General features: G+C 37.2%; 2 protein-coding genes across 3 annotated transcripts; both read left to right on the top strand.

Annotated features, from left to right (window-relative positions):
• Positions 1-10,536: 10,536 nt before the first annotated feature.
• On the top strand, positions 10,537-13,367 carry LOC112777688 (putative F-box/FBD/LRR-repeat protein At4g00315). Of its 2 annotated transcripts, XM_025822082.3 has the most exons (4): positions 10,537-10,637; positions 10,920-12,133; positions 12,250-12,444; positions 12,966-13,328. In XM_025822082.3, the coding sequence occupies exons 2-4, from the start codon at positions 10,922-10,924 to the stop codon at positions 13,170-13,172; spliced, it is 1,614 nt and encodes a 537-aa protein (XP_025677867.1). In that variant the 5' UTR covers positions 10,537-10,637; positions 10,920-10,921; the 3' UTR covers positions 13,173-13,328. The 2 variants fall into 2 exon arrangements, with proteins under 2 accessions (XP_025677867.1, XP_072084162.1); XM_072228061.1 differs by lacking the exon at positions 12,250-12,444 and having other exon boundaries at positions 10,549-12,133; positions 12,966-13,367.
• Positions 13,368-16,616: 3,249 nt separating this feature from the next.
• LOC140182101 (uncharacterized) lies at positions 16,617-18,059 on the top strand. The gene is made up of 4 exons (XM_072228208.1): positions 16,617-16,718; positions 16,823-16,987; positions 17,072-17,248; positions 17,334-18,059. Exons 1-4 carry the CDS (start codon positions 16,617-16,619, stop codon positions 18,057-18,059), a joined length of 1,170 nt encoding a protein of 389 aa, XP_072084309.1.
• The last annotated feature ends 6,580 nt before the right edge of the window (positions 18,060-24,639 follow it).

Raw genomic sequence — 24,639 nt, forward strand, 5'->3', positions numbered from 1 at the left:
CCTGGTCCTCAGCCCAAGTAACCCTCCATCTTCGCCTGGTTCCTTGCCCAGTAGCCCTCCATCTCCATCGTCTTCATCTTCTCAACACTAGCAGGCAGTAGCCCTCTCATCGTCTTCATCGTCACGCGGTCCTCAACAGTCAACACCAGTAGCCCTCCGTCGACCCCAGGTGAGTGACTCGTCCTCTGCTCATCTTCTTTGTTCTTCGCCTCTGTGAACTTCCTCTGTGAAATTGATACTCTGTGAACTTCGACTTCCTCTGTGAACTCAGATTTCAGTTTAATTGTGAATTTCCTCTGTTTGTTGGTTAGCATGATTATCAAAAAATTTGTTGTTGGTTAGCATGAGAAATAAATAATCTGTTTGTTGGTTAGCAGATTTCTGTTTGTTGGTTAGGGTGAGAAATAAATAATCTGAAAATTAACTGGCTGGTCTTAGCATTGGATAGATAAGATTATGGATTAAAAATGTTATGTTTGTTGAGTTTAAGAATTTCAGCACATTGACTTGAATAATGTTGAAAATGCCAGATTAGTGATAGGAAAATCTAAATCACATTAGTGTTTTCTTGTCTTCTGGTTTGTCCGTATATTATCTGCTTCTTCCTTTTTCTATTTTAATGCATTGTTTTCAAATATATTGGAGATTGTTGGGAAAGCTTGTGATGCTAGGTTGATGGCTATTTTGGCAGGAATGATGAGCATATGTGTAGTCTAAATTAACTTCCCTTCATTGTGCTTCCCTTCAGCCCTTCTAGCCTTGTTCTGTTTCTGGTATGCGTGCGTGCTACCCGTCATTGCTCTGCCTCAGTTCCGTAAAGGCATGGAAGCTAACAGATTGTTGGTGTTTACTTAGTAAGGATTTTAGCAAGTAATCCACTTGATGAAGACACTATATCACTAGGCTAGTAGCTCAATTGATAGGTTACTGAAAGTTTGACTACATAAATCGAAATTAATTGAATTAAAATAAAAAATAGAATTTAATCGAAGGAACATAGTATATATATATATATATATATAGAGTAAATGCCCAAAATGGTCCCTGAAATTCAAATCGGTATTCAATTCAGTCCTTTATTTTTCTAAATGACCAAATAAATCCCTAAAATTGAGAAACGTGCGTCCCCGTTAGTCCCTGCCAGAATTGCCGTCTTAACGTTGCTGATGTGGAACGTTAACTGCCATGTGGGCATTCCAGCTGGATGCTGATGTGTGCCAAGGTTGAATTTGTTTCAAATTGGTATCTGGAATTGCCTAATATTACCCAAATTAGTCCATTGCAATTATAAAACCCTAATTTTCTTGTCTTCTTCGATTCTCCTTCTCTTCTCCGACTCTCCTTCTCTTCTGTTCGACCTCTCTTCTTCGCCGTAAAACCCAAATTGATTTCTTGTCTGTGTGAGTGATGATGGGTGGTGGCGAGAAAAGCCAAAGTAGCTCAAGTAGGAACAACACTGCAGGCAGACCTTATGGCAACAAAGGAATGCGAAATAGGGGAGGTAAGAACGGTGTTTTTTGTTATTGCGGGCTTCGAACGGTGATGAAGCACTCAACAACTGCAGAAAATCCTGGTAGACCATTTTATGGTTGTCCGAACTATGAGGTAAGGTTATGGCTGTGAAGAAAATGTTAAGATGGTTTGAGTTTGAGTTTGGATTCACCTGCATTTTTTACTTTGCAGTATGGAATTCACTGTAATTTTTTTCGCTGGGCTGATGGATGTGAAGATCAAGTTTCTGCAGCACCCATTCCACTAGAAGTTTTGCATGAGTTAAGTTGGAGGATGACAAGCTTGGAGAGTGATGTTAAGACCGTGAAGATGATGACAATGATGCTGCTGGCTTTTGTTGTTACTTTTGGTGTGTGTTTAGGTTTTAGTTTGTTGGGGTTTATATTCAACAAATGATGATAATGTTATGAAATTTTAAATTTCTTAAGTGGTATGTAATGTCTTGATGAAGATGGACTGAAATGAAATAAAACACTAATTTGACATGAGTTCAACTCTTGATGCTGCACTTATTCTGCTAAAAATTGTGTTCAACTAAACCAGAAAGAGATAAATCACAACATGAACTAAACCAAAAGCTTCATTAATTTAAGATAACTAATACCGAAACATGGAACAAGTGTTGTTTGTGCTAAAGCACATTGTGCATAATATAGTATCACAACCCAAAGCATCATAGGCCATAACAACATTCAAAGGCCATACATACAAGTTTGATAGGTTACATTAAAAAAAGGCAGAATTCTTTAAGCATAACATTCAGCTACAACAACATGAACTCAAAAAGCCACCACACTTTGTGCTGGTTAGACAGTTTTCCTTGGTGGGTTGAATCCTGGATTTGGAACAAATTTCAAGAAGGAGGCAAGTTTTTCAGAGGTTGCTGCACTAGCTCCCTGAATAGTCTCTCTTGAAATCTCAGTCGGATGTGGAGCAGCCGCAGCAGTAGCAGCAGTGGATGAAGTTGTCCTCTTGACAGGAAGTTTGTCTATGCGTCTCTCACATTTAGTTCTCAGATGGCCTTTCTTTGCAGTCTTTGTAGTCTTTACAGCCTATGATATCAATAACAACAATACAAGTGTCATTATATGGATTTGTTTGTTTCCAGATTTATCAATAGCAACAATATCAATAACAACAATACCTTAGTTGCAGGTTCTTGTTCAGCTCCTAGACCCCCTTCAGCAGCAACTTCTGTTTGAGTATCAATTTGTCCTCCTTCAGCCCCAACCTCACATTCTTCAGTAACAACCTCACCTTTGTTACCTTTAGAACCAGTGTCACCCTTATCTGCAGCATCTTCAGCAGCCTTTGCAGCAGCTGCTAGCTCATCAGCCTTTTGTTTCTTTGATATTCTACAACTCCTTGTTGTGTGACCAACATCCCCACATGTCCCGCATGTGAATTTGCCATATTTTCTCTTCAATTTTGTTGCTGTGCGCTCTTGGCTCCCCCGAACAGGTGCCTCATGTTGATCTTTTTTTCTTGCATAATGTGATGGCCTGCCACGGGGTTTGCTCCTTACAGGAGGTAAGCAATGGAGGTATTCTGATGTTTCCCACAACTGTTGGCCTCTTACCGGGTTGATATGGTACTCATAAGTCTTGTTGTATGAGCCCATTGTTAGCCATGCATGGACATAATTCTCAGGTCTACCATTCATGACTGAAATCGCAGCTATTGCATGACGACAAGGTAACCCTACCACATAAAAAATTTGAGTAACTAAGTGTCTTGATAGGTATACTACGGTGCAATTACACAAAAAAATAAAAACAATCAAACAAAATAGTACTTACCCGATAACTGCCAAGACCTGCAGCTACATGTTTGGTTTCCCAAATCAACCACCACATTATGTGGTTCACCATGCACTTCAAACATCACTTCAGCCGCATCTCCAGACCACATTGGTGTATAGTACCTGCTGTAATGCCTTTCCTTTGCAAGTCTACTTTGTTGAATCGGAGGTAAGTATCCCATATGGCTAGAGAGTTTCAGTTTGTTCCTTGCCATACTAGTCATGGCATACCTCTTAACCTCCTCCAGTAAAGTCAAGACGGGCTTACATCTGTATGGTTTGGTGGCAGCGTTGAACACCTCACACATGTTGTTGCAGACATTGTCAACCTTTGGAAAGTCCTTGTAGTGAGCCCTGGTCCATGCCTGCCTAGGAAACTTGTCTAAATATGCCCACGCCTTCTCATTCACCCTCTTTATAGACTGCATATGTCCGTTGAATTCCTGGACAGTCATGGCTCTAACACACTTCCAAAGCAAACTCTTCAAGTGTGAGTCCTTCCATTGTTTCTGAAAGTTTTGCCAAAGGTGCCACGCACAGAAGCGGTGATGCGCACCTGGCATAACTTCACGCAATGCTGGGATTAAACCCTACAAGATAACAAAGTAGTCACCTAAAAACCTGAGCAAATAACATATTCTTGATTTTTACCAGATATATAATAATAAATTGAAAAACAGGTTCTTTTTTGAACTTATGCACTTAAGGATTCTTAAATTCTGCAATTGCCATAACAATAGTATATAGGTTACTATATACTGAAATTCTTAAATTCTTAAATTCTGCAATTCTCCAAAATAGTCCTTCAAATTTGGTTCATTAATCCAAAATGGTCCTTAAAATAATTTATCGTGCATCTAATTAAAGCATATAGGTTAGGTTACCTTCTGCATATTAGAGATGAAGCACCAACCATGCTCTGTCTGATCTCCAATGTCTTCCTGCAAGAGCTCCAAGAACCACTTCCAGTTGTCTTTGTTCTCAATATGAACAATTGCCCATGCAATTGGATACACATGATTGTTCGCATCCTGACCCATGGCGCACAGCAGCCATCCTCCATAATAGGTCTTCAAAAAAGCCCCATCAAGTCCTACCAAAGGTCTGCAGCCACCCACAAAACCTTTCTTGCATCCATGCAAACACACATAAAACCTTTCGAAGACACCTTCTCCGTTAGGCATTGGACTAACACCTAACTTGACAGTTGAGCCCGGATTAGACCTCAACAGCTCCTCCGCATAATCTCTGAGTTTAGCATACTCAGCAGCTTCATCACCCCTCACTATTTTCCTTGCATCACCCAAAGCTCTTGTAATTGTAGTCCTAGACAGTTGTATTCCAGTTTTTGCTTTAAAATAATTAAACACCTCACAGTGTCTAAAAGCTGGGAGCTTCCTAACCTTCTTAACAAGTATGTCAGTTACCCAAGACCTAGTTGCACATCTATTCTTGAAAGTTCTCTCACATGTATGATCATCATTAAACGTCTTAATCTGCCAACATCCATTCGGTTTGCTATAAGAACAAAACACCATCCAGGGACAATCTTCATTCTTGCATACCACCCTACATCTAGTAGTATCATTTTTCTTGTACCTTACACCCCTACCCTCTTGCAATGTATAATTTCTAACCCCTTTCTTAAAGGCATCCCTAGTGGTAAACTCCATACCTAGCTCTAATCTCACATGTCCAAACTTGGCAGCATCATTGAAGATGGGATTCGCAGCTGGGTCTGCTTCATCTTCAGAGTCTGGTGGAGTCTTCAGTTCATCAGATTTCCAGCTATCATCAGAGAAAGACACTGCCATACAAATTCATACATTACATCACCAACAGAAATAGAATAAAATCAATACATATGCACATTAATTATAATATGCGGTACATACATTGCAAGTTTTCTTCGTTCTCATCATCATCTACCTCCTTCTCATAATCAGATGCATCCATTGATGGGGGACGAGAAGTATCTTCATCATTAACAACCTTTTTCTTGCCTTTGTCTTTGTCACTGGCAGTCTTCCTTTTTCTCCTATCGCTGCTAGGACTAACATCATCATTGTTGTCACTGCTTGAGTCGAGAGAGTCAAGTGGCATGTGTGGCTTGTATAAACTGTCCTCTGCAGACTTATAAGAATCAGATGAGCTATCAACATTCAACTGAACTGGTTCCTTACTTGCTTGTTTTCTCCAGCCTTGTGATCTTTGTGATATACCTTCTAGGCATTTTGGTAAACGTGTTGAATTTAAAGTTAATAGGCTTGGATTGTTTCTTTGATGCGCTGTTTTTTTTAATTTGTGCATTCTTGGTTGAAGGAGTGGGTTGAGACCAAACTTTTTGAGATACAGGTTTGGATGTAATGGGATTTGGTTGGGATAGAGATTTAGGGGACTTCGCCTGTGAACATGATTTGTCGCCATTAAAATTCAGGGCAGTTGAACTTCATGTACTGGGCTTCGAGGGAGTAGGCTGGGAGGCAGTGGGCTGGGGGGCAGTGGGCTGGGGGGCAATGGGCTTGGGAGCAACGGGCTGTGTCACACTGGGCTGGGAGGCAGTGGGTTGGGGAGGAATGGGCTTGGGAGCAACGGGCTGTGTCACAGTGGGGTGGGGGGCAGTGGCTTGGGGGCAGTGGCTTGGGGGGCAGTGGCTTGGGGAGCAGTGGAGATGGGGCAGTGGGTAGTGGACAGTGGACTTGGTGCAGTGGATTTCAGTTCAACTGGGATAAAGGTAACTGGTTCTTCAAGTTGACTTAATATTGTGCTGGTTTTCTTCACAGATTCAACACCTTCTACTCTATCTTCTTCCATGCCTTCCATTCCGACCTTCTGGCCTATATCACCATCCTCCTCAGACAAATTCATTACATCAATTATCTCAGGAATCGAAGTTTCGTGCTCAAAATAGATGTGGATGACGTTGTTATTCTCATGGCAGTGCTTGATCATATCAACAAGGTCCTGGTCCACTTTCAATCTCCTAAGACCAAATTCCAACACATGTTTAGGCTTCAGATACCAACATGCTTCAGCCTTATCATACCCCAACTCTTTATAATAACCTGTTACCGCAAACACGTCAAGATAGTCTTCATCAACTCCAACCCATTCATCATACAAGTCAGAAGTGTAGATAAAATTTCCCCTAGGATCTGTCTCAAACGCTCCACCATGGTGGAAAACAAGTCTCAATCGATCAGGCATATGAAGTTTACAGCACAATGCACAAAACAGACAGGATTATTCATTTTGTCGTAAAACAGCCATATTGCAAAGAACTAGAAATCAAACTATATTTGTAATAAGGATGCATATATTTACTTCCTACTGACTATAACTTAAACAAGATTATGATTTATGTGGTTACAAGTTTCATATTAGAAACCCTAAACCCTAACATTTGCGCCATCAACAACCACAACATTCTAAACCACTCCCTTACATATACAACAACGCATTCACACATAAGTATCAACAACCCTCAATGAAAACAAAAAAAATAGAAGAGAATGATCAAGTCGAACTGTTACCTCTCACCGTCGGCAGTGTACGAAGGTGATGCTTCGTCGATGACTTCTTCACTGACCGGAGAGAACAGATTCTAAGGATGATCCTCGCCGATGAAATGTTGAGTGGGAAGTATGGGAGAATGAAGGGACGTAGGAGAAGAGAAAGCTTTTCTGAAATTTTGGTGGGAAACGTTGAAGTGGAAGGGGGGACCAACAACAATTGTTTATTCAAAGGGGGAGAATACGTTATTTCAAACGACGTCGTTTTACAGGCTTAGGGCACCCACAACTCAAACGACGTCGTTTAATAGAATGCCCACATGGCAGTTAACGTTCCACATCAGCAACGTTAAGACGGCAATTCTGGCAGGGACTAACGGGGACGCACGTTTCTCAATTTTAGGGATTTATTTGGTCATTTAGAAAAATAAAGGACTGAATTGAATACCGATTTGAATTTCAGGGACCAATTTGGGCATTTACTCTCTCTCTCTATATATATATATATATATATATATATATATATATATATATATATTTCTGTGGTTAAAAACAGTTAGATGTATGGTATCAAAAGTGTTACTAGTACTGTTAGATAATGATTTTTATAGTTTTACATGAATATTTATACTTTCTGTATGAATTTACATCCTCACACTATAATTGACCTTCTGATACAGGTTTTGCTGGTGTGCTTCACATTGTGCACTTTAGTATAGGCAGCAATAGCAGTTTTAGTATACTTAATGTTTGGATCAGAGGTTGAATCAGAAATAACTTTGAACCTTCCAAAAGAAAAACTCAGTTCAAAAGTGGCAATGTACACAACTTTTATGTAGTGTTTTAAATTTCGAAGATATTTTAAGATTTATATTAGACTATAATTATATTTTAGGGTGTTTATTTATAATTTATTTATTATTCTATTCTAAAACGGTTTTTTCAGTTGAACCACCGGTTGGACCGGTTAGACCAGTGAACCAGTGACTAGAGCGGTTTGATGACCGGTCCGGTTTTCTGAACCTTGCATGAGAGGACTCCGTTTTCTGACACGGGTGAAGAGGATTACAACCTAGACGGTAGTGTAGAGTTTCAGCTCGGCCAATGGTTCAAAAGCCGAGAGGCAGTGCTTCAGGGTATAAAGAACTACAGTATTCGCAGGAGTGCGGAGTACCGGATGATCGAATCGGACCAGTTGAAGTACCATGTGCAGTGTCGTCAAGCTGAGAGTGGGTGTCAATGGAATCTCTGTATGGCCCTTCGGCAGTACCTAGGATACTGCTAAGTCAGGTTTAATTGTGCTTTTCGGTAATTTTGTATGATATGTTAAGTAAGTTTGAGATATGACTGAAGCAATACTGTTTTGTTGTGCTTAGAGAGGTTCGGAGGATTAGTGGAACGCACAGTTGTCTAGCACCCACCATGTTCCAAGACCATCGTCAGTTAGACAACAGTCTGATCTGCAGGGTCATATTGCCGTTGATTCAGTCCAACCCTTTTGTGAGTATTCCGGTTTTGCAAGGTGCGGTGCAGAAAAGTTATCACTTCAAACCATCCTACAGAAAGGTGCGGATGGCAAAGCAGAAGGCAATTGCATAGATTACGGGGATTGGGAAGAGTTGTACAACAAGGTGCTGAAGCTGCTTCAGGCACTGTAGAACTGCTTTCCTGGAACCATATGTGACCTGCGCGTCAAACCATTCTACGATGGACACTTCCTGGTGCGCGATTGCAGCATGTTCGACAAGTTATTTTGGGCTTTCCCGTCATGTGTCGAGGCCTTCAAGCATTGCAAGCCGTTTGTATCTGTAGACAGCACGCATCTATATGGCAAGTACGGTGGAGTGTTGCCGATTGTGGTGGCACAAGACGGGAACAGCAACATCTTGCCTATTGCTTTTGCCATTGTCGAGTCTGAGAGCACAGAGTCATGGTCGTTCTTCCTGACTAATCTGAGACGCCACATAACCCACAAGACGGCCTGCTGGTTATCTCCGACAGATCTCAGGCCATCAAGGCCGCGCTAAGCTCCGATGATAGTGGTTGGCATCCCCCAAGAGCCTTCCATGCTTACTACATCAGACACATGATGGCAAATTTCATGTCGGAGGGTATCCGAGTCGTCTGTCGGGGCATCTGGCGTACTCGATCCCGCAGCCACACTAGCTTCAGCGTGAAGGACTCCTTCCTTTGTACAGCCTGGTGTGCCGCCACTGAAGGCCTGGCACCCAGCAGCTGCTCCACCATAGCCCATGTCTCCGTGCAGTACCACCTACCTAAGTCACAGAGGCACCTCCGACGGGATTACCGTATGCGCGTAGGCCTAGGTGGTACCTTACGTCCTGCAGGGTGATGGTGACCTCACCCCAAGGGAGATGAACCGTGTGCGTCTCCAGACGCCATCGCTCCACAAGTGCCGAAATTAGAGAATTGTCAAAAGTGAAGTCTCTGAGGGGCATCATGTCGCCGAATCCAGCCTCAACCAGATACGAGACGATGGCGTCGGGTAGAGGAAGGGTATGACTCACTCGCTGAGGCAGTAGAAGTCGAGGCATCTGAAGAATTATAAAAAAAATTCAGCCTCATAAAGAGATGATTATAAATTTTTGTTTTAATGAATATGTTACTTTTTTCTATTTAGTAATTGTTTCAAGCAAATATTTCTATCTAAGCTACAACTACTTGTCTACTTCTACTTAAGAACATAGTTCCATGTTTAAGCCCTACACATGTCTCTATATCACATATGCCAATAATAAAATCCTAATTAGAACGCTATCAATACTAATAACCTAGCACAATAAAAATAGAGTTCCAAACCAATAATTAAGCCATAACAACTTTGCACAAGCAAATAGAGTTCTAAATAAACCCTAGAGACCTATCCCTAAACCATTTAACTATGTTCTTGTTATTACAGGACTACCCTAACAATGACCACATACTTAGGTTAAATGAATATAACGCAACTAACCTCGAAGTCGGCCGCCCCAGCGTAATGCGACGTCTCGTTCAGCCTATTGATGTCTCTGTCGTTTCCCGCCGGCGCGCCATGACCGTATCAGTCTAAAATAGGGTAGGAAAGGATTAAAAGAGGATAGAAAGAGGTTGAGTAAGTCAAAATGGGGCCTGGAACAATGCTGTAAACGACTTATACTTATAGGCGCAGACAAGCCTTATCTCGTTTACAGTATAAACGAGATATACACGTGGCAGCTGATGTGTCTTATCTCGTTTACACTGTAAACAAGATACACGCACTGCCATCTCGTTTATAGTGTAAACAAGATAACAAAAGAAAATTTAAAAAAGTAATTTTTTTTAAATTACGGATTTCAGTAAAAATCATATTTATTTTATTCATAAAATTAAAAAATTCCTTAATAAAATATATTTTTTATAAATTTTTTTTAATATATTTGATAAATTTTTAAAAATAAAATAAAAAATACTAAAAAAATAAAAAATACTTTTTTTGAAAAATTATAATTTATATTTCTTTTAAAAATTTTTAATTTTTTTATAATAAATAAACAAAAAATATTTTATATTATTATATTAAAATATAATTGATATATAATTTTTTTTACAAATATTTAAATATAAAATTATTTTTATTTTTTTAAATTTTTTTATAAAAAATAATTATTTTTTCTTAAAAACTTACTTAAACAAGCCCTAGGTCATTAGTGATAGACTGATAGCAACTATATATAATGCGAACTGGAGTAATTTAGTATTGTTAACCCCTTGCGGTTACTTCTCAACAGAGGAGTTGGAGAGAGATTGAACGAAGCGGCAAAGTTTCATCGGTAAATGCATCTTCCTCGTAGAACTTCAAACATATCTCTCTTTCATTCTGCTTGTGGATCTTTTTTCCTTTTTTTTTCTGTTTTATTTTGCTTCTCGTAACTCCTTGATGTTGTTTATTTTCTGAAAATTCTGGATGGCAATTTTACATAGGGTTCGGTTAAAATAAAAGTTTCCATTTTCTACCAGATGCCATGTTAATTTAAAAGAGTTTGTTTTTGAGGTTTTTAGACATTATATTGACGTTTAGAACTCTTTTTTCAACGGCTTATGATGTTATGAAGAAATGGACCGAATATCTGCTCTGCCAAAACATATACTTCATGACATTCTTGCAAGGTTGCCAGAAAAAGATGCTGCTATGACTAGTGTTTTGTCAAATGAATGGAGAGACACATGGTATTCATTTCCCATATTATCCATTTGCGACAGAATTATTATTGGTTCTTATAGTCCTCAGATAATTAGCAAACTAGACAAACTAATTGGCTATGTCACGAGAAGATTGTTGAAGCTTCGTGAGCAAAGCTTAACAACAAAAGTATTTAAGCTCGACATGAGGCCAGAACACAATAACTATATGTCCCATCATTTTGATCTTTGGATGAACATGGTTAGCGAAAATCGGGTGGAAGTACTTGAGCTTTGCCTCCTCTACTTTGCCCCCTATCTTGTTCGACAATATGACTTACCACGTTGTGTCTTTGAAGTTAGATCTCTTACTAAGTTGGTGTTGAAAGGAAAAATAACACTTAACCAATCATTCTTCAATCATTCTATCAAGTTATTTTCACTGAGAACACTATGTTTACGTGAGCTACTCGTTGAAGATAAAGGAATTATTGAGCATCTCATTTCTCACTGTCCCCTGCTTGAAGATTTAACTGTATATTGTTGTTTAGTATATAACAGGAAGAATCCATTTGAAAACGAAAAATTTGTGGAATCATTATTCTTGCATGGTCTACAAAAGCTAAAGGAAGCTGAAATTCAAGGAATAAAAGAGGTATATATTGATGCTCCAAATCTTGAGAACTTATGTTATGCATATGGTCCTTTCTATAATTTAGAAGTTCCCCTCAAGTTGAATTTAGACAGTTTCACAAGATTGAGATGTTTGCGGCTGAGGAACTCCAGTATTACAGAAAAGTGGTTACTTGATCTATTTCATAAATTCCCTTTCCTTGAGCATTTGGAATTGTGTTCTTGCAATATGTTAGAGAGAATTAATATTTCGAGTGCTCAACTCATGATCTTGGAGGTTAACTCTGACTTGAAGGAGGTGAATATTGATGCTCCAAATTTATTATCATTTGACTATTGCGGAGATCACAGAGCTATTATATCTTTCCTAACAAGTTCTGATCATTTGGTATTCAATGCCTCTCCTGTCCATGAATTTAGGCATGGTTATTATAGCTTGAGGGAATTTATCCAAAACATTAAACCACAAAAGGTTTTGGCATCACTCTCCCTCTCTGTCTATCATTCGAATGGGGTAAGTAGATTCACTAGCTAGCTAGCTACTTGATTCATTCATTGTGTTTGCTTGCATATCTATGTTCCAATTCTATTTATTTATTTATTTGCTTTTATGCATCATGATTTATGTAGATTGAACAGAATTGTCTGAGTATACAGCAAGTTTCATCCATTCCTCCTAGTATCAAATGCTTGGAATTGGACTCTTCTCCAAATGAGGATGAGGATCTTTATTTCCATTATATGAATTGGTTGCTCTCTTGTTGCTGTCCAAAAACTATTTCATTCTTCTTTCAGTATGATTATGGCATGAAACCATTCACTGTGGTATGCTTATTAGTTTTTTCGTTGTATCAGAATTGGTTTGCCATTAATGTTTTTACAATATTTTCGTGAACCACTCACAACCTTGTATCAATCAAGGTTCTGAAAATTAGATCGTTCATTATTGAATCGGTAAAACTGCATGTTTAAATATTTAATTGAAGTTTAATCAGAATTGAATTAGATATTATAATAATATATTTTGTATAATATATATATATATATATATATATATATATATATATTTTCAAAAAAAATCTTTTTTAAAAAATAACTTCTAACAAGTTTTTTTCCAGTAAAAATTTGAACTGATTCAACTTATTTAATGGTTTTTTGACTTTTTTATTGATTTTTATCGATTTTAAATCAGATTGATCAAGTGACCAATTTTTGATTAATTGGTTAAACCAACTAATTTGATGTAGTTTTCAGAACCATATTATTGATTCTCAGTTAACAATATATATATAAATGGTGTGCAGTGTCTCTAACTAACTATATTTGTTGTTTTGGGAACACAACAGTTTGTCTATGAGTTGCTGATGGGCAGAAAAAAGCAGGAGTGGTTTGACCATTTTGGTGGTACAAAGTGTTGGTGGCATGACTTGAAGATTGTCAAGGTCACATACTCTTTTAACGTTGACGAGAAGCTTGACTTTAAGAACGCGGTAAATGCAATATTATTGTCAACTGATGACCGGGAATCTGTTAGTTTTAGCTTAGAATTGTAATATTCTTGTTATCAACTTTTACACATTCCTAATTAGATTTACAATTTTGGTGTTACCACTAAGCAAGATTTGGGTATTGTATTGAGTTTTTTTTTTTTCAAGTTTTTATACTTACACCAATTAATATTTTATCCCTTGTTGATTGTGAGTTTTATCCATCAAACGCTATAAATTATTCGTCTAAAATTTTATAAATTTTGGAAACAATATGATATTTCATCCATTTATTCTTAATTAAAATAAAATAATATTCGGATGGTTTTTTTATATAGATTTTTATAAAATTTCACAACAATTTGGTTCGGTATTCTTTTTAAGGAAATACAACTAATTAAAGTCATTCAAAATTTTTATCATTTTGCTATCTCTAAACATTTACCTAAAGAGTGAATTTTACACCAATAATATTTATATTTAGTTTCTATTTATCTTGAAATTTTGTTTTGTCAAATTTTATACCAAACTTTTTATTTTTAAAATTTATATTTTTTCAATAAAATTTAATGATTCTATTTGTTATTATGCAGTATGCATGACGAGAAAAAGGATAAATATAGAGAAAAAATTTTATAGAGAAAAAATTTTAAACTACTTCTGACAATGAGGTTCTCTATAAAAAAATATCTTTTTCGTTTTTTTATCTTTATTTTTATAAGACTGGTTAATTATTATGTCAATATTTTCTCTCTATACAAGATATGTTAAACTATTGATTTATCCATTAAAAACTAATTTGAATTTACAAATTTTTTTATTAGAAATCTCGTTATCTTTTAATGATAATTGTCAAGGCCGTTTAGTTTTTATTTTTATTTTTTATTATCTTTTCAAATACATTAGCTAAATTTATTGGATAAAATTAAGAAACATTAGTGATTTTTAAATTATTTTTACTTATAAAAATTAAATAAAAGATATATTAGTGATTAATGTGTTACATAAATATGTTTTAAAAAGAGATCATCGTCAGAAGAATTAACCAGTCTTACAAAATTTAAATATTAAAAACCAAAAAAATATATATTTTTTTTTGTTTAAAAATCTCGTAGCCTTTTAAAAAAATTACTAAGTAGCGGATTAAATATTCACTCAAAAATATATAAAAAGACAGTTGAACTAGCTTTGATGGCAACTAGATCAGTGTAGTTGGCCCTAGGTCATAATCATCCCTTCAAATACCATGATATAAATAAGAATAGCAATTTTTATATATATAGGCCATAACCTGTTCTAGAATTTCGTAGTCCTTGAAAAAAATTATCAGGTCCAAATTGGATATTCATCCAAAAATATATAAAAAGACAGTTGAACTAAGTTTGATGGCAACTAGATCAGTTGGCCCATAGGCCATAATCATCCTTTAAAACACCATGATATAAATAAGAATAACAAATGAGGTTGTATATGCTTGGTTTAATGTTGTAGGTTTTGTGAACTTCATGGTTTTGGTATAACTTGAAATGGTTGACATGGTCTAAGTGTGGCTGCTGTTTATGTGGAAGGCGTTAGCAGCTTGTGTTTATGAGGAAGATGTACTATAAGTTATGATACAATGGCCAAAAAAATGGAAAAAGAGTAGCAAATGCAATTAATTTAATTTGAATTTTCCTACCACTTGTAGAGGGTAAACTTTCATTCCTATAGCAAATGCAATCAATTTAATTTGAAACTTCCTACGTAGAGAGCAAACGTTCAGAAATATTTTATAACCTTTCAAATTCAAAAATTATTTGAATAAAATTGTAAAAGAAATAAATTAAAAATTCTGGTATACGAGACTCTTTGTATTTAAAATCTTCATCGACATTTTTTGAAAGGGTAAGTATGGTTTTGGTCACAAAAGTTTAGCGCCAGAATCGAAATCGTCCCTCTTCTAATTTTTTATTTAAAATCGTCCTTAATGTTGCATTTCTATTTAACATCGTTCTTTCTAATAATTTTTTTTTAATGACAAATCTACCATTTTCAACGTTAGTGTTTCGCGCGAAACACTTGATGTGTTCAATTGGATGAAAACCCTTAACGTTTATTACAACACCCTTTATTCACAACGCTTCGTAAACCAAACCGATTACATTGTGCCCTAACCCAGAATCAGAAAGGACCGAAGGTGTTGATGGACTGAAACTGAAGAGAGGAGGCGAGATCGAGCAACTGGAAGGAAGGGACGTGAAGAGTCGCTGAAGCATTACTGATAAGGTTTGCGTAGGTATGATTTTCCTCCTTCTTTTCAGTATGGTAGCTCTCGTTGCAGTGGTTAGTATCGGGTTAGATTGTTTAGGTTTTGGTGGTCTGTTTATGGTTGAAATGAGGCCATGTGTATGGAGACTAGGGATTAGCATCGTTGTGAAATAGGAAGGTTCGTGTGTTTCATCTTTTAAATTAATTTCTTTGTGTTGTTGTATTCTGTTTCAGGGTGTTGTAGAAGACAATGGGTTATTTTAAAGTGAAGGTCTACCATGGAGGATGGTTTACTTATAAGAACGGTCCATTACAGTATGTGGGAGGAGAAACAACAGTGATAGAAGAGATTGATGGTGATCGGTGGTCTGTATTTGAAGTCTATACTGAGCTAAAGCAATTTGGTTACGTCGAGGAGAATATCCCATCGTTGTGGTTCAAGGATCCAGCAGATGAAGACATGGAGAAAAATCTGAAATTGTTTAAAAGTGATGCGGATTCCATTGCCATGTGTAGAATAGCAGAGTTGAGAGACCATGTAGAGTTGTATGTTGTCCACAAGGTTCAGGACGAAGAGGTGTTTCCTGATGCTGGCTACATTGATGTTGGGGATAAAGATGGGATGGGTGACATTAGTGAGGGGCAAGAGCTAGTTCTGTATGGTGGAGTAGATGAGGGGCGAAACCAATCTGAACCAGTTGCTGCTGACTCTAGGGCAGAGGACGACAATGAAGTTGAGTATGGTAATTCTAGTGACAGTGACAGTCTCGATTCAGAGTATAAACCATCTGGAGAAGAGGACGACAGTGAGCATGATGTGCACTTTACTGATAGTGATGATGAGCTTGATCATGAGGTAAGTGGTTTCAAGATGTGAATGTGATGAGTAAAAAACCCACGGATGTGAAAAAGAACGCTGTAGCAAATGAGGACTTTGAAGATGCTGATGGAGGAAATAGTGATGACTTAGATTTGGATCACCAGGTTGGGGCTGATGGGTCTGATTCGGAGCATAAGGGTTTGAGGTTTCCAGTTCACATGTTTCAAAAATATATGAATCAATACAAATGGGAAGTTGGCACAGTATATGCATCTCGGGAGGAGTTCAAGGACACTGTGACTGCTTATGCTGTGCATACCGCAAGGGCAATCAGATTTAGAAAGTGTGATTTGAAGAGGGTTAGGGCTGTTTGTTCGGGTGATTGTCCTTTTTGGGTGTATGCTGCAAAAATCAGAGGTGAGGAAACTTGACAGCTACGCAGCATGAACTTGACATACACATGCACACAAGCACACAGGGTGGAGATTTTACACTCGAAATGGCTCGGCAAGGCGTTTAAGAAGAAGGTTGAAGCAAATCCGAAGGTGAAGATAAGGGAGTTGGTTTCGAAGCCACAAAAAAGTGGAACTTGACTGTCACTAAGTCATTGGCAAGTAAGACCAAGCAGATTGCACTTGATCAAATTCAGGGAACCTTCCGAGAGCAGTATAAAAGGATTTATGACTATGGACAGGAGCTAATGAGGGCAAATCCAGGATCCTCAGTTCGCATACAAGTGCAGAGGTCCCCAGATATTGATAATGAAGCACCAGCATCATCCATGACCAATTACTTCATCTTTCAGAGGATCTGTGTGTGCTTGGAAGCATGCAAGCAGAGTTTCTAGCATTGCAGGTCCTTCATTGGCCTAGATGGCTGCTTTTTGAAGACACCCCAGGGAGGACAACTGCTCACTGCAATTGGTTGGGATCCGAATGATCAAATGCTTCTGATTGCATATGGGGTTGTGGAGGCCGAGACGAAGGACTCATGGACTTGGTTTCTAAGTCATCTTGCATCTGATGTTGGGCTTGAGAAGATGAGAAGATCTACTTTCATGTCTGACCAACAGAAAGTAAGCATACTTCACTAATTTTACAACATGAATTATAACAATTCAATTCTCCCTAATTACAAGCTCCTTGATTTCATGAGTGCAGGGTTTGTTTCCAGTATATCAAGAGGTTATACCAGGAGTGGATAATCGGTTCTGTGTGAGACACTTGTACAGCAACTTCAGGAAAAGGTTTCCAGGGTTACAATTGAAGAAACTGATGTGGAAGTGTGCTAAGGCGACTCACGGGAAGGATTGGGAGAGGCACATGGCCGAGTTGAAAGCTGTGAATCAGGAAGCCTATAGGTACCTAATTGCTATCCCTCCTAGGTATTGGTCTAGATCTAGGTTCACTTATAACTCTAAAGTAGATACACTGATTAATAACATGTCTGAAAGCTTTAATTCTGCCATAGTTGATGCTAGAGAGAAGCCTATAGTTACGATGTTAAAGAAAATTAGGGTTAAACTAATGACTAGGTGGGCAAAAAATAGGGAACTTGCACAGAATTATTCAGGAACAATCTTACCTAGGATTAGATTCAGGTTGGAGAAGAGATCTAGGTCAGCTAGGGAGTGGCGGCCATACTGGTCTGCAGCTCAGAAGTATGAAGTTGTGAACGGTTTAGACAAGTTTGATGTAGACTTAGGCTCCCATGAATGTTCATGTAGAATGTGGCAGATGAGTAGCATACCTTGTATCCATGCTATTAGTTGCATCAAGTTCAAGGGACTTGAGTTAGAACCTTTTGTGGATGGCTGTTATAAGAAAGAAGCGTACATGAGGTGCTATGACTCAATCATACAGCCCTTGAATGGAGTAGATCTTTAGGAGAGAACAGCACACCCTGATGTTATGCCTCCCTCCTATCGAAGGCCTAGTCACAGGCCAGTGAAAAAGAGGAGAGCAGCTGCTGGAGATGAAGAACAGAGCAGCTGCACTCACTTATCAAGGAAGGAAGAGAGACAAAGGTGCTCTATGTGTGGATCTGTTGGACACAACAAAAGCAGATGCCCTAAACCTATTGAGGACTTGGTATGATTTTTTATTTGTCTTCCTTCTATTCTTTGGTCTGTCATAAGCATAATATTGTTATCGTAAATTTGTATATGTTTGTGTGGCCCAACAGTCAAAGAACAAAGGAAAGCAGCAGAAGGGAAACACCAAATCAAACCCTCTAGCTGCCAAGGGAGGAAGGAAGACTGCCTCTTCTCAGCCCATTCCCAAGCAATCTGTCAAGAGGAAAGCTGTTTCAGCAACACACCTACCAACTTCAGCCCAATCCAACAATGCAGCACAGCCATAAAGGCCTAGAGACAGGCCCAAGGGAACTACTAAGCCCAACTGCTCAACCCAACATGATCCACAGCCGAACAAGGTTGTCAGCCCAATAAGTTTAGCACCTCCTTCATCCTCATCACAGCCAGCCACCAGAACTCTTCCTTCATCTCATCCTACCCTTACCACATCCTCAAGCCAACCTGTTGGTCACTTCTCTGCCAGGCTTTCTGGAGTACCTCACATTTTTCCAAAGAAACTGAAGTTAATGGCAAAGTTGCCTCCAAGAAAATGGGGATTGCTTTAGGGAAATGAAAAACTTAGCATCCTATTGTCATGATTGTATTTTGTGCATGTTGGCTTATTTTGAGTTATGTTTGTGTTAACTTCCTGGTAATGTCAGTATGACTTGTTAGCTCCTTTTTTTTGTGATATTTTACCTATGAGCATCTATGTGTTATACTTAATTGCTGGATTGGACCAGCCAACCCTTTTGGGATTACCTCTGGGTGTAAAACACTTTTTATTATGCATGTTACTATGACATTTACCATATTCAGTTGAGCTTGTCTTTGACTCAAGTTTGTGATATTGTTATGGAATTACTCAGTAATGGAAATCAGGTATTTACCAACCAGAAATCATACTCACATTTCAACAACCAACCATGCTTACATAATTGTCATTTATACATGTTGAAAGCCATTTCAACAGAACACATTCAGGGAAGTCACCTAATAATTTACCAACAAAACACATTTCAACAGAACACATTCAACAAAACCATTCCTAACACAATTTACCAACAACAACAACAGCATCATACCCAAACACCCTTTTCATACCAGGTTCAATGGAATTACACACTTAGGCCTGGACATAGAAAAATTCTGTAGCAGCAAATACAGGAACCCAACCCACCCAAAAAACCCTAACACAGCAACGACCATTAACTTCCACTCTGCCGCTTTCATCCTTGATTTCAGGGAGGCAACCTTCCTCATTATTCTTGCAATTTCTAGGTTTTCCACCTCTGTCTCTGGCTCTGACCAACGAAAGAAGTTGCAGCCTTCATGCACCTACACAGAATCACCGTCTTCACTCTCCAATCCTCAACCCAAATAGCTCAATTCAGAAGAAAAGAAAAGAAAAAACAAATATCATAGTAAACACAGTCCCAAAATCTGCGCCCATAGTTCTCCTTCGTCCCCGAGGTTCGCAGCACCGGCCTCTCACCATGGGAACAAAGTAGCAACCTACCATGCGAGGAAGATTTGCTTCGAGACGAGATTGAGCTTTTGGCAGCCATGGCGTTCTCCCTCCACGAGGTGCGCGACGGTGGTATCTGCAGTAGTGGGAGATTCAAACCAATTTGCCCTTTTTTTTTCGTTTACATATATATTTATAATGCTTTTCCTTTTTTTATATTAAACTGTTGTTCTAACAACTCCTAACGATGAAAAAGGCATTTATGTCCGAAAAAAATATAAAGGACGATGTTAAATAGAAATGCAACATTAAGGACGATTTTAAATCAAAGATTAGAAGAGAGACGATTTCAATTCTGGCGCTAAACTTTTGGAACCAAAACCATACTTATCCCTTTTTTTATTATTGGATTAAGAGAATATTCAATTAGAGAGTTTTTTGATGAAGAACTCAATCCTCGTATTGGTGTAAGATGGTTGAATATAAGTTAAAACAAAACATTTAGTAAAAAAATAATTATATTAAATATATATAACAAATTAGAAACTAAATTAATTATTTATATAAAATATATATTAAAAATAAAAAAATATTAAAAAATTATTATAATTTGTTATTTTTTATTATCAATTAGCCATTAATATTTAAAAGTATGAGATAATATTGGTGGATTCTTAGACTAAAAAAATTAAACTGAAAAAATTAAGTTAATGACTAACTGATAACCAAAAATAATAAATTCTAATGATTTCTAATATTATATATATATATACATAAATATGTAATAACTAATTTTATACGTATACATACTATTTTTTATGAAAAGAAAACATAGGAAGGACAAAGCAATCCTATCCTATAAGGCTATAACTATACTTGAAAAGAAGGTTTCTTCCATTGTGGAAATTTCACATGGCATGCACCGCATCCATTATCAAATTTCAATTCTTCTAATCATTGTTCTAATAATTATTATATTAATTATCATTGTTTACCTAGCATTCTCCTTATCATATTAATTAGTGAAAGTTTATATAGGTGCCCTGCTACTAGGATTTTTAAATTCTGCTAGAATTTGCAAAAAATTCTTATTTTATTAGTCAAAATCTCTAGAATGTTAATGATATTCATAATGACAGTTTCTACTGCCTCGCAGGAACAGTTAAAAGATAGATTGAATTATAGGAGAAACGGATCATAGTTTTTGTTGATGAAGATATCAAAAAGAGATTAGATTCATCTTCATGTACTAAAAATTTGATTAGAAGATTACTAGCAGACACATCATTCAGTGTAGGTATATTAGAGACTATTCTAAACATAATATACAGACAACTAGAAGACTTCCGTGATTTAGATTACGGAGGTAACAAATTCTAATTTTTCTTCAAAAATTATAATCTAAATCTAAAATGATAGAGGGAAGATTTATTGATCAATGATGCAGAATTCTCTCATATTCCTATATGGACACAACTGTTGGGTTTACCAGAGCAATATAAAATTAAAGAATTGGGAAGAAGGGTAGGAGAGACACTGAAAAAAGTGATGAATGTTGCTGTATTCTCTATGAAAGGAAAGGAGGAGAGGATTTTAAAAATTCAAGTCTTACTACACATCACAAAACCCTTAAGGAGGAAGATGAGAATCTCGAGAAACAACAACAAAATTATTGACCTTCAACTCAAATACGAGAGGATTGCTCAAAAAATCTTACAAATATGGCGTAAGGAGGAGAGGAAGAAGCGGAATGGGTAGCATGGCTAAGGGCAGACTAATTTGGTAGGTGAGTAGAGGGTCAAAAAGAAAACAACAACCTAAATCACTCCAATGATGCGCAGAGAGACATGCATAAACAGAAGAAACCAATTCTGGTTAATCTGATTAGAAAATTTGTAAGTCTCTGTGTTTAGGATCGGAAAAAGGTTGCGGACTGATTGAAACTGATTGAAGTTTATCCAAACTCTACCAATTCATCCTCATCCAAATGTAGGAAGGTTACAGAAGGTGACAATGCCACTTTGTCCAAGGCTCCGCATGATTAGTTCATGCTTACTAAGTTGGCCACCCCTAAGAGTACGAGCGTAGGCTCAGTTGTGTCTTAGGTGTCGGTCTGTAACCAGTTTCTTTGTTTTTCTCTTGGTAGACCTTTGTTGCAATAATTTGTGTATCTGTGATCCTTCTTTTGCCTAATTAAAATCTTTTGCTATGCTTTATTTATAAGTTAAGCTTATATGGCATCAATGATACACGTTTGCCTTTGTTGATTTTAAATTTTAATTCAATAACAAAGTGGCCCTTTCTAGCGTATTCACGAGATTCGCATCTTTTACTACCATTGTTTGCAATCGTTTTATTGTTATACTGGTAAATTAGAGCCTTTTGTATGTGTGTTATTAATTTTACCATGTTGAAATAGGTATTTCTATAAGTATATGTGGCAGCAACAATAATTAAACCAATTTCATTAAACTATTGGAAGAAAAGCACATCTTTTGTTATAGAATGGACTTTGAATTAATAAATTCATAGTATCATTATCTGATACAAATATATTCTGCACTTAAAGTCATGTTTTCCTGACAAAAATACGCAACCCTACACTACTGACAACAACTCCACTCATCCTTGCAGTTATACTTGACAAGTGGGTTGAAGAGACTTGCAAAAATGCTTGGATTTAGAGCTGGTACCCTTTTGAGATTCACTGTCTCATCCTCTGATGAGTCCACTATGTATGTCAAGGTCGTCCAGAAATGAACCATTCACCCATATTGGTGTCTTTCATTAAAGCATGTTTAATTGTTCTCTAGTATTCTCATTTAGCTTCCGTTTGTTTTGTCTATGGATTGTGTCCTCTACACAATATGTTCTGCATATTGAATCAATGTTCCCATGTTTTCTACTACTAAGTAAGCTTAATTGGTGTCTATTGTGTTGCTATCATGCATATTTAAAAATATTATTATAGCACTAGATATTAGTCATGAAGAAATAATACATGCAATTAATCGTGATATTAATTGGATTCAAAAGGATTATATATTGGGTTTTTATTTGTAGCAACTTTTCATTTCCCTTTCCAAAAATACAAAAATCAGTCCTTTTTTTACTCTAAAAAACCTCAAAAATATGAAGGAGGACTCCTGCATTACATAGCAGTATAGCACAACTAAAAATGTCAAATGCCATAAGTTTTTAGAAACTGCTTCTTATATAGTTCACTAATGGCACTTATTTTGTGCATGCATCATATGTGTTAGGGTTCCATTTATATAAGATTTGTATGTGCATGCACCACCTCAAAATATACTGTTGTATTTACTCATTTTTGCTGTGTCCTTTACTCCAACTTAGCCTTTTTTAGTAACTACAATGCAACTTGGTGATGGAGTGCATGACATTGATCAACAATGTCGTGTGTTTTACTTTACCTCCCTATTGACCCATTTGTGGTATACACTGATCAGAACCTTCATTCAATGACTTGCTTTGGTTCATTTATGTCTTAATCTGGTGTATTTCATTTTTCAATAAATATGTACATACAGGTAGATCTTTTACCATCTTTCAGCTATATTAATATGTTGTATCTTTGGCATTTATGTTTAACAAATCATGCATGGTATTCCAAGCCTATTCTTTAGGAAATACAAAGAAAATTTAACACACACTATGCATGCACATAATGGATTCTAATTGGAATCATCTTAAGCTCAGGATCATTAAGAGGGTATAATACTGCTTATATTGTAGACGGGTTTCCTAATCTGGTTCATCTCTACCGCCTTCACATTGGAGGAACATTAAAGCCGAGATGCCTTTTCGATGGAGTTTTTTTATGTTATTAAGTGAAGGATCACAAATCAAGTTGGGTTGGTCTAGTAATTAGTTTACTAGTCCATTTAAGTAAGTGTCATGGGTTCGAATTTTGCCTTGTACATGCAGGAACCCATTGGCCAGTGACAAACCTTTAAATAGAGCTCAATACCAAGGTAGATGTACTTCTCAAAAAAGAAAGAAGTCAGATCTTCCTGGACAGGACCATGCAAAGAAAGTACAAGGTAATCATGCGACGACTACTAATCAAACTACTGAACCAGCAAAGGGTGCCACAAAAGCATGTAAGTGTCATTATATGGCAGAGCCTCTGAATATTGATCTCAATGGGGTGCCTCTTACGGAGGATGAGCAAAATTTATTGGACGAAGTTGGATTAGAAGACCAATGTGTTGACAAGTTTGTTTACAAGCAACTCGACAACAACAAAAAATTCGATCACTCAGTATCGCCAATTAAGTTTCACGACATTCTGTGTGTCTCTAATGATGATCAAAATGTCAAATTTCCCAATCAACCTGTTAACTGTGGTGGTTATAATGCAAATTCTTTTCTCCGATTAATCCTAACCATCTTTACACCAAGCTCAATTCCTTACTCATGCATCCATCAACTCATCTTATTTGTGGCAGTATTGTAATGTTTTCACACTCACAAAAAACATGCGCCTTACTATTAGATCTGTGATTCAGATATAAATGATATCAGAATGTTTGCAGAGTGGCTACTGCAACTTGGAGATAGTTGCTAGGAGACTCCACTAACAAGGAATCTGAAGTGGAAATCCCAAATGACATACTAACTGATGGTACAATAGATGCTTTTCATAAATTAACTAGCTTTGTGTATCTTGACATGTTGACTAACATTGACAACAAAGCATTCTTCAAAGATAGGTCCATCCTAGCCCCAATGTTGGGAGTGGTGAACAAGGTAAATACATACATTATGCAGCAACTATGTGGTAAGGAGAAAACTTATCTTAGCTCGGATATGTTGTGCATTGATGAGGGAAATAATGGAGTCTGAGTTAGACATGTTAACACCAGACGTCCTTGATGCAATTAATTGCTCTGAATTGCCA

This window comes from Arachis hypogaea, chromosome 19 (genome assembly GCF_003086295.3).
Source record: "Arachis hypogaea cultivar Tifrunner chromosome 19, arahy.Tifrunner.gnm2.J5K5, whole genome shotgun sequence".
Classification (NCBI taxonomy): Eukaryota; Viridiplantae; Streptophyta; class Magnoliopsida; order Fabales; family Fabaceae; genus Arachis; species Arachis hypogaea.

Excerpts from the sequence above, each read along its gene's own strand:
- LOC140182101 (XM_072228208.1), top strand. The coding sequence starts at position 16,617 with ATGAACTTGACATACACATGCACACAAGCACACAGGGTGGAGATTTTA. Across the intron at positions 16,988-17,071 it reads TCATCTTTCAGAGGATCTGT|GGAGGACAACTGCTCACTGC; the intron begins GTGTGCTTGGAA and ends AAGACACCCCAG. Across the intron at positions 17,249-17,333 it reads TCATGTCTGACCAACAGAAA|GGTTTGTTTCCAGTATATCA; the intron begins GTAAGCATACTT and ends TCATGAGTGCAG.
- LOC112777688 (XM_025822082.3), top strand. The coding sequence starts at position 10,922 with ATGGACCGAATATCTGCTCTGCCAAAACATATACTTCATGACATTCTT. Across the intron at positions 12,134-12,249 it reads CTGTCTATCATTCGAATGGG|ATTGAACAGAATTGTCTGAG; the intron begins GTAAGTAGATTC and ends TGATTTATGTAG. Across the intron at positions 12,445-12,965 it reads GCATGAAACCATTCACTGTG|TTTGTCTATGAGTTGCTGAT; the intron begins GTATGCTTATTA and ends GGAACACAACAG.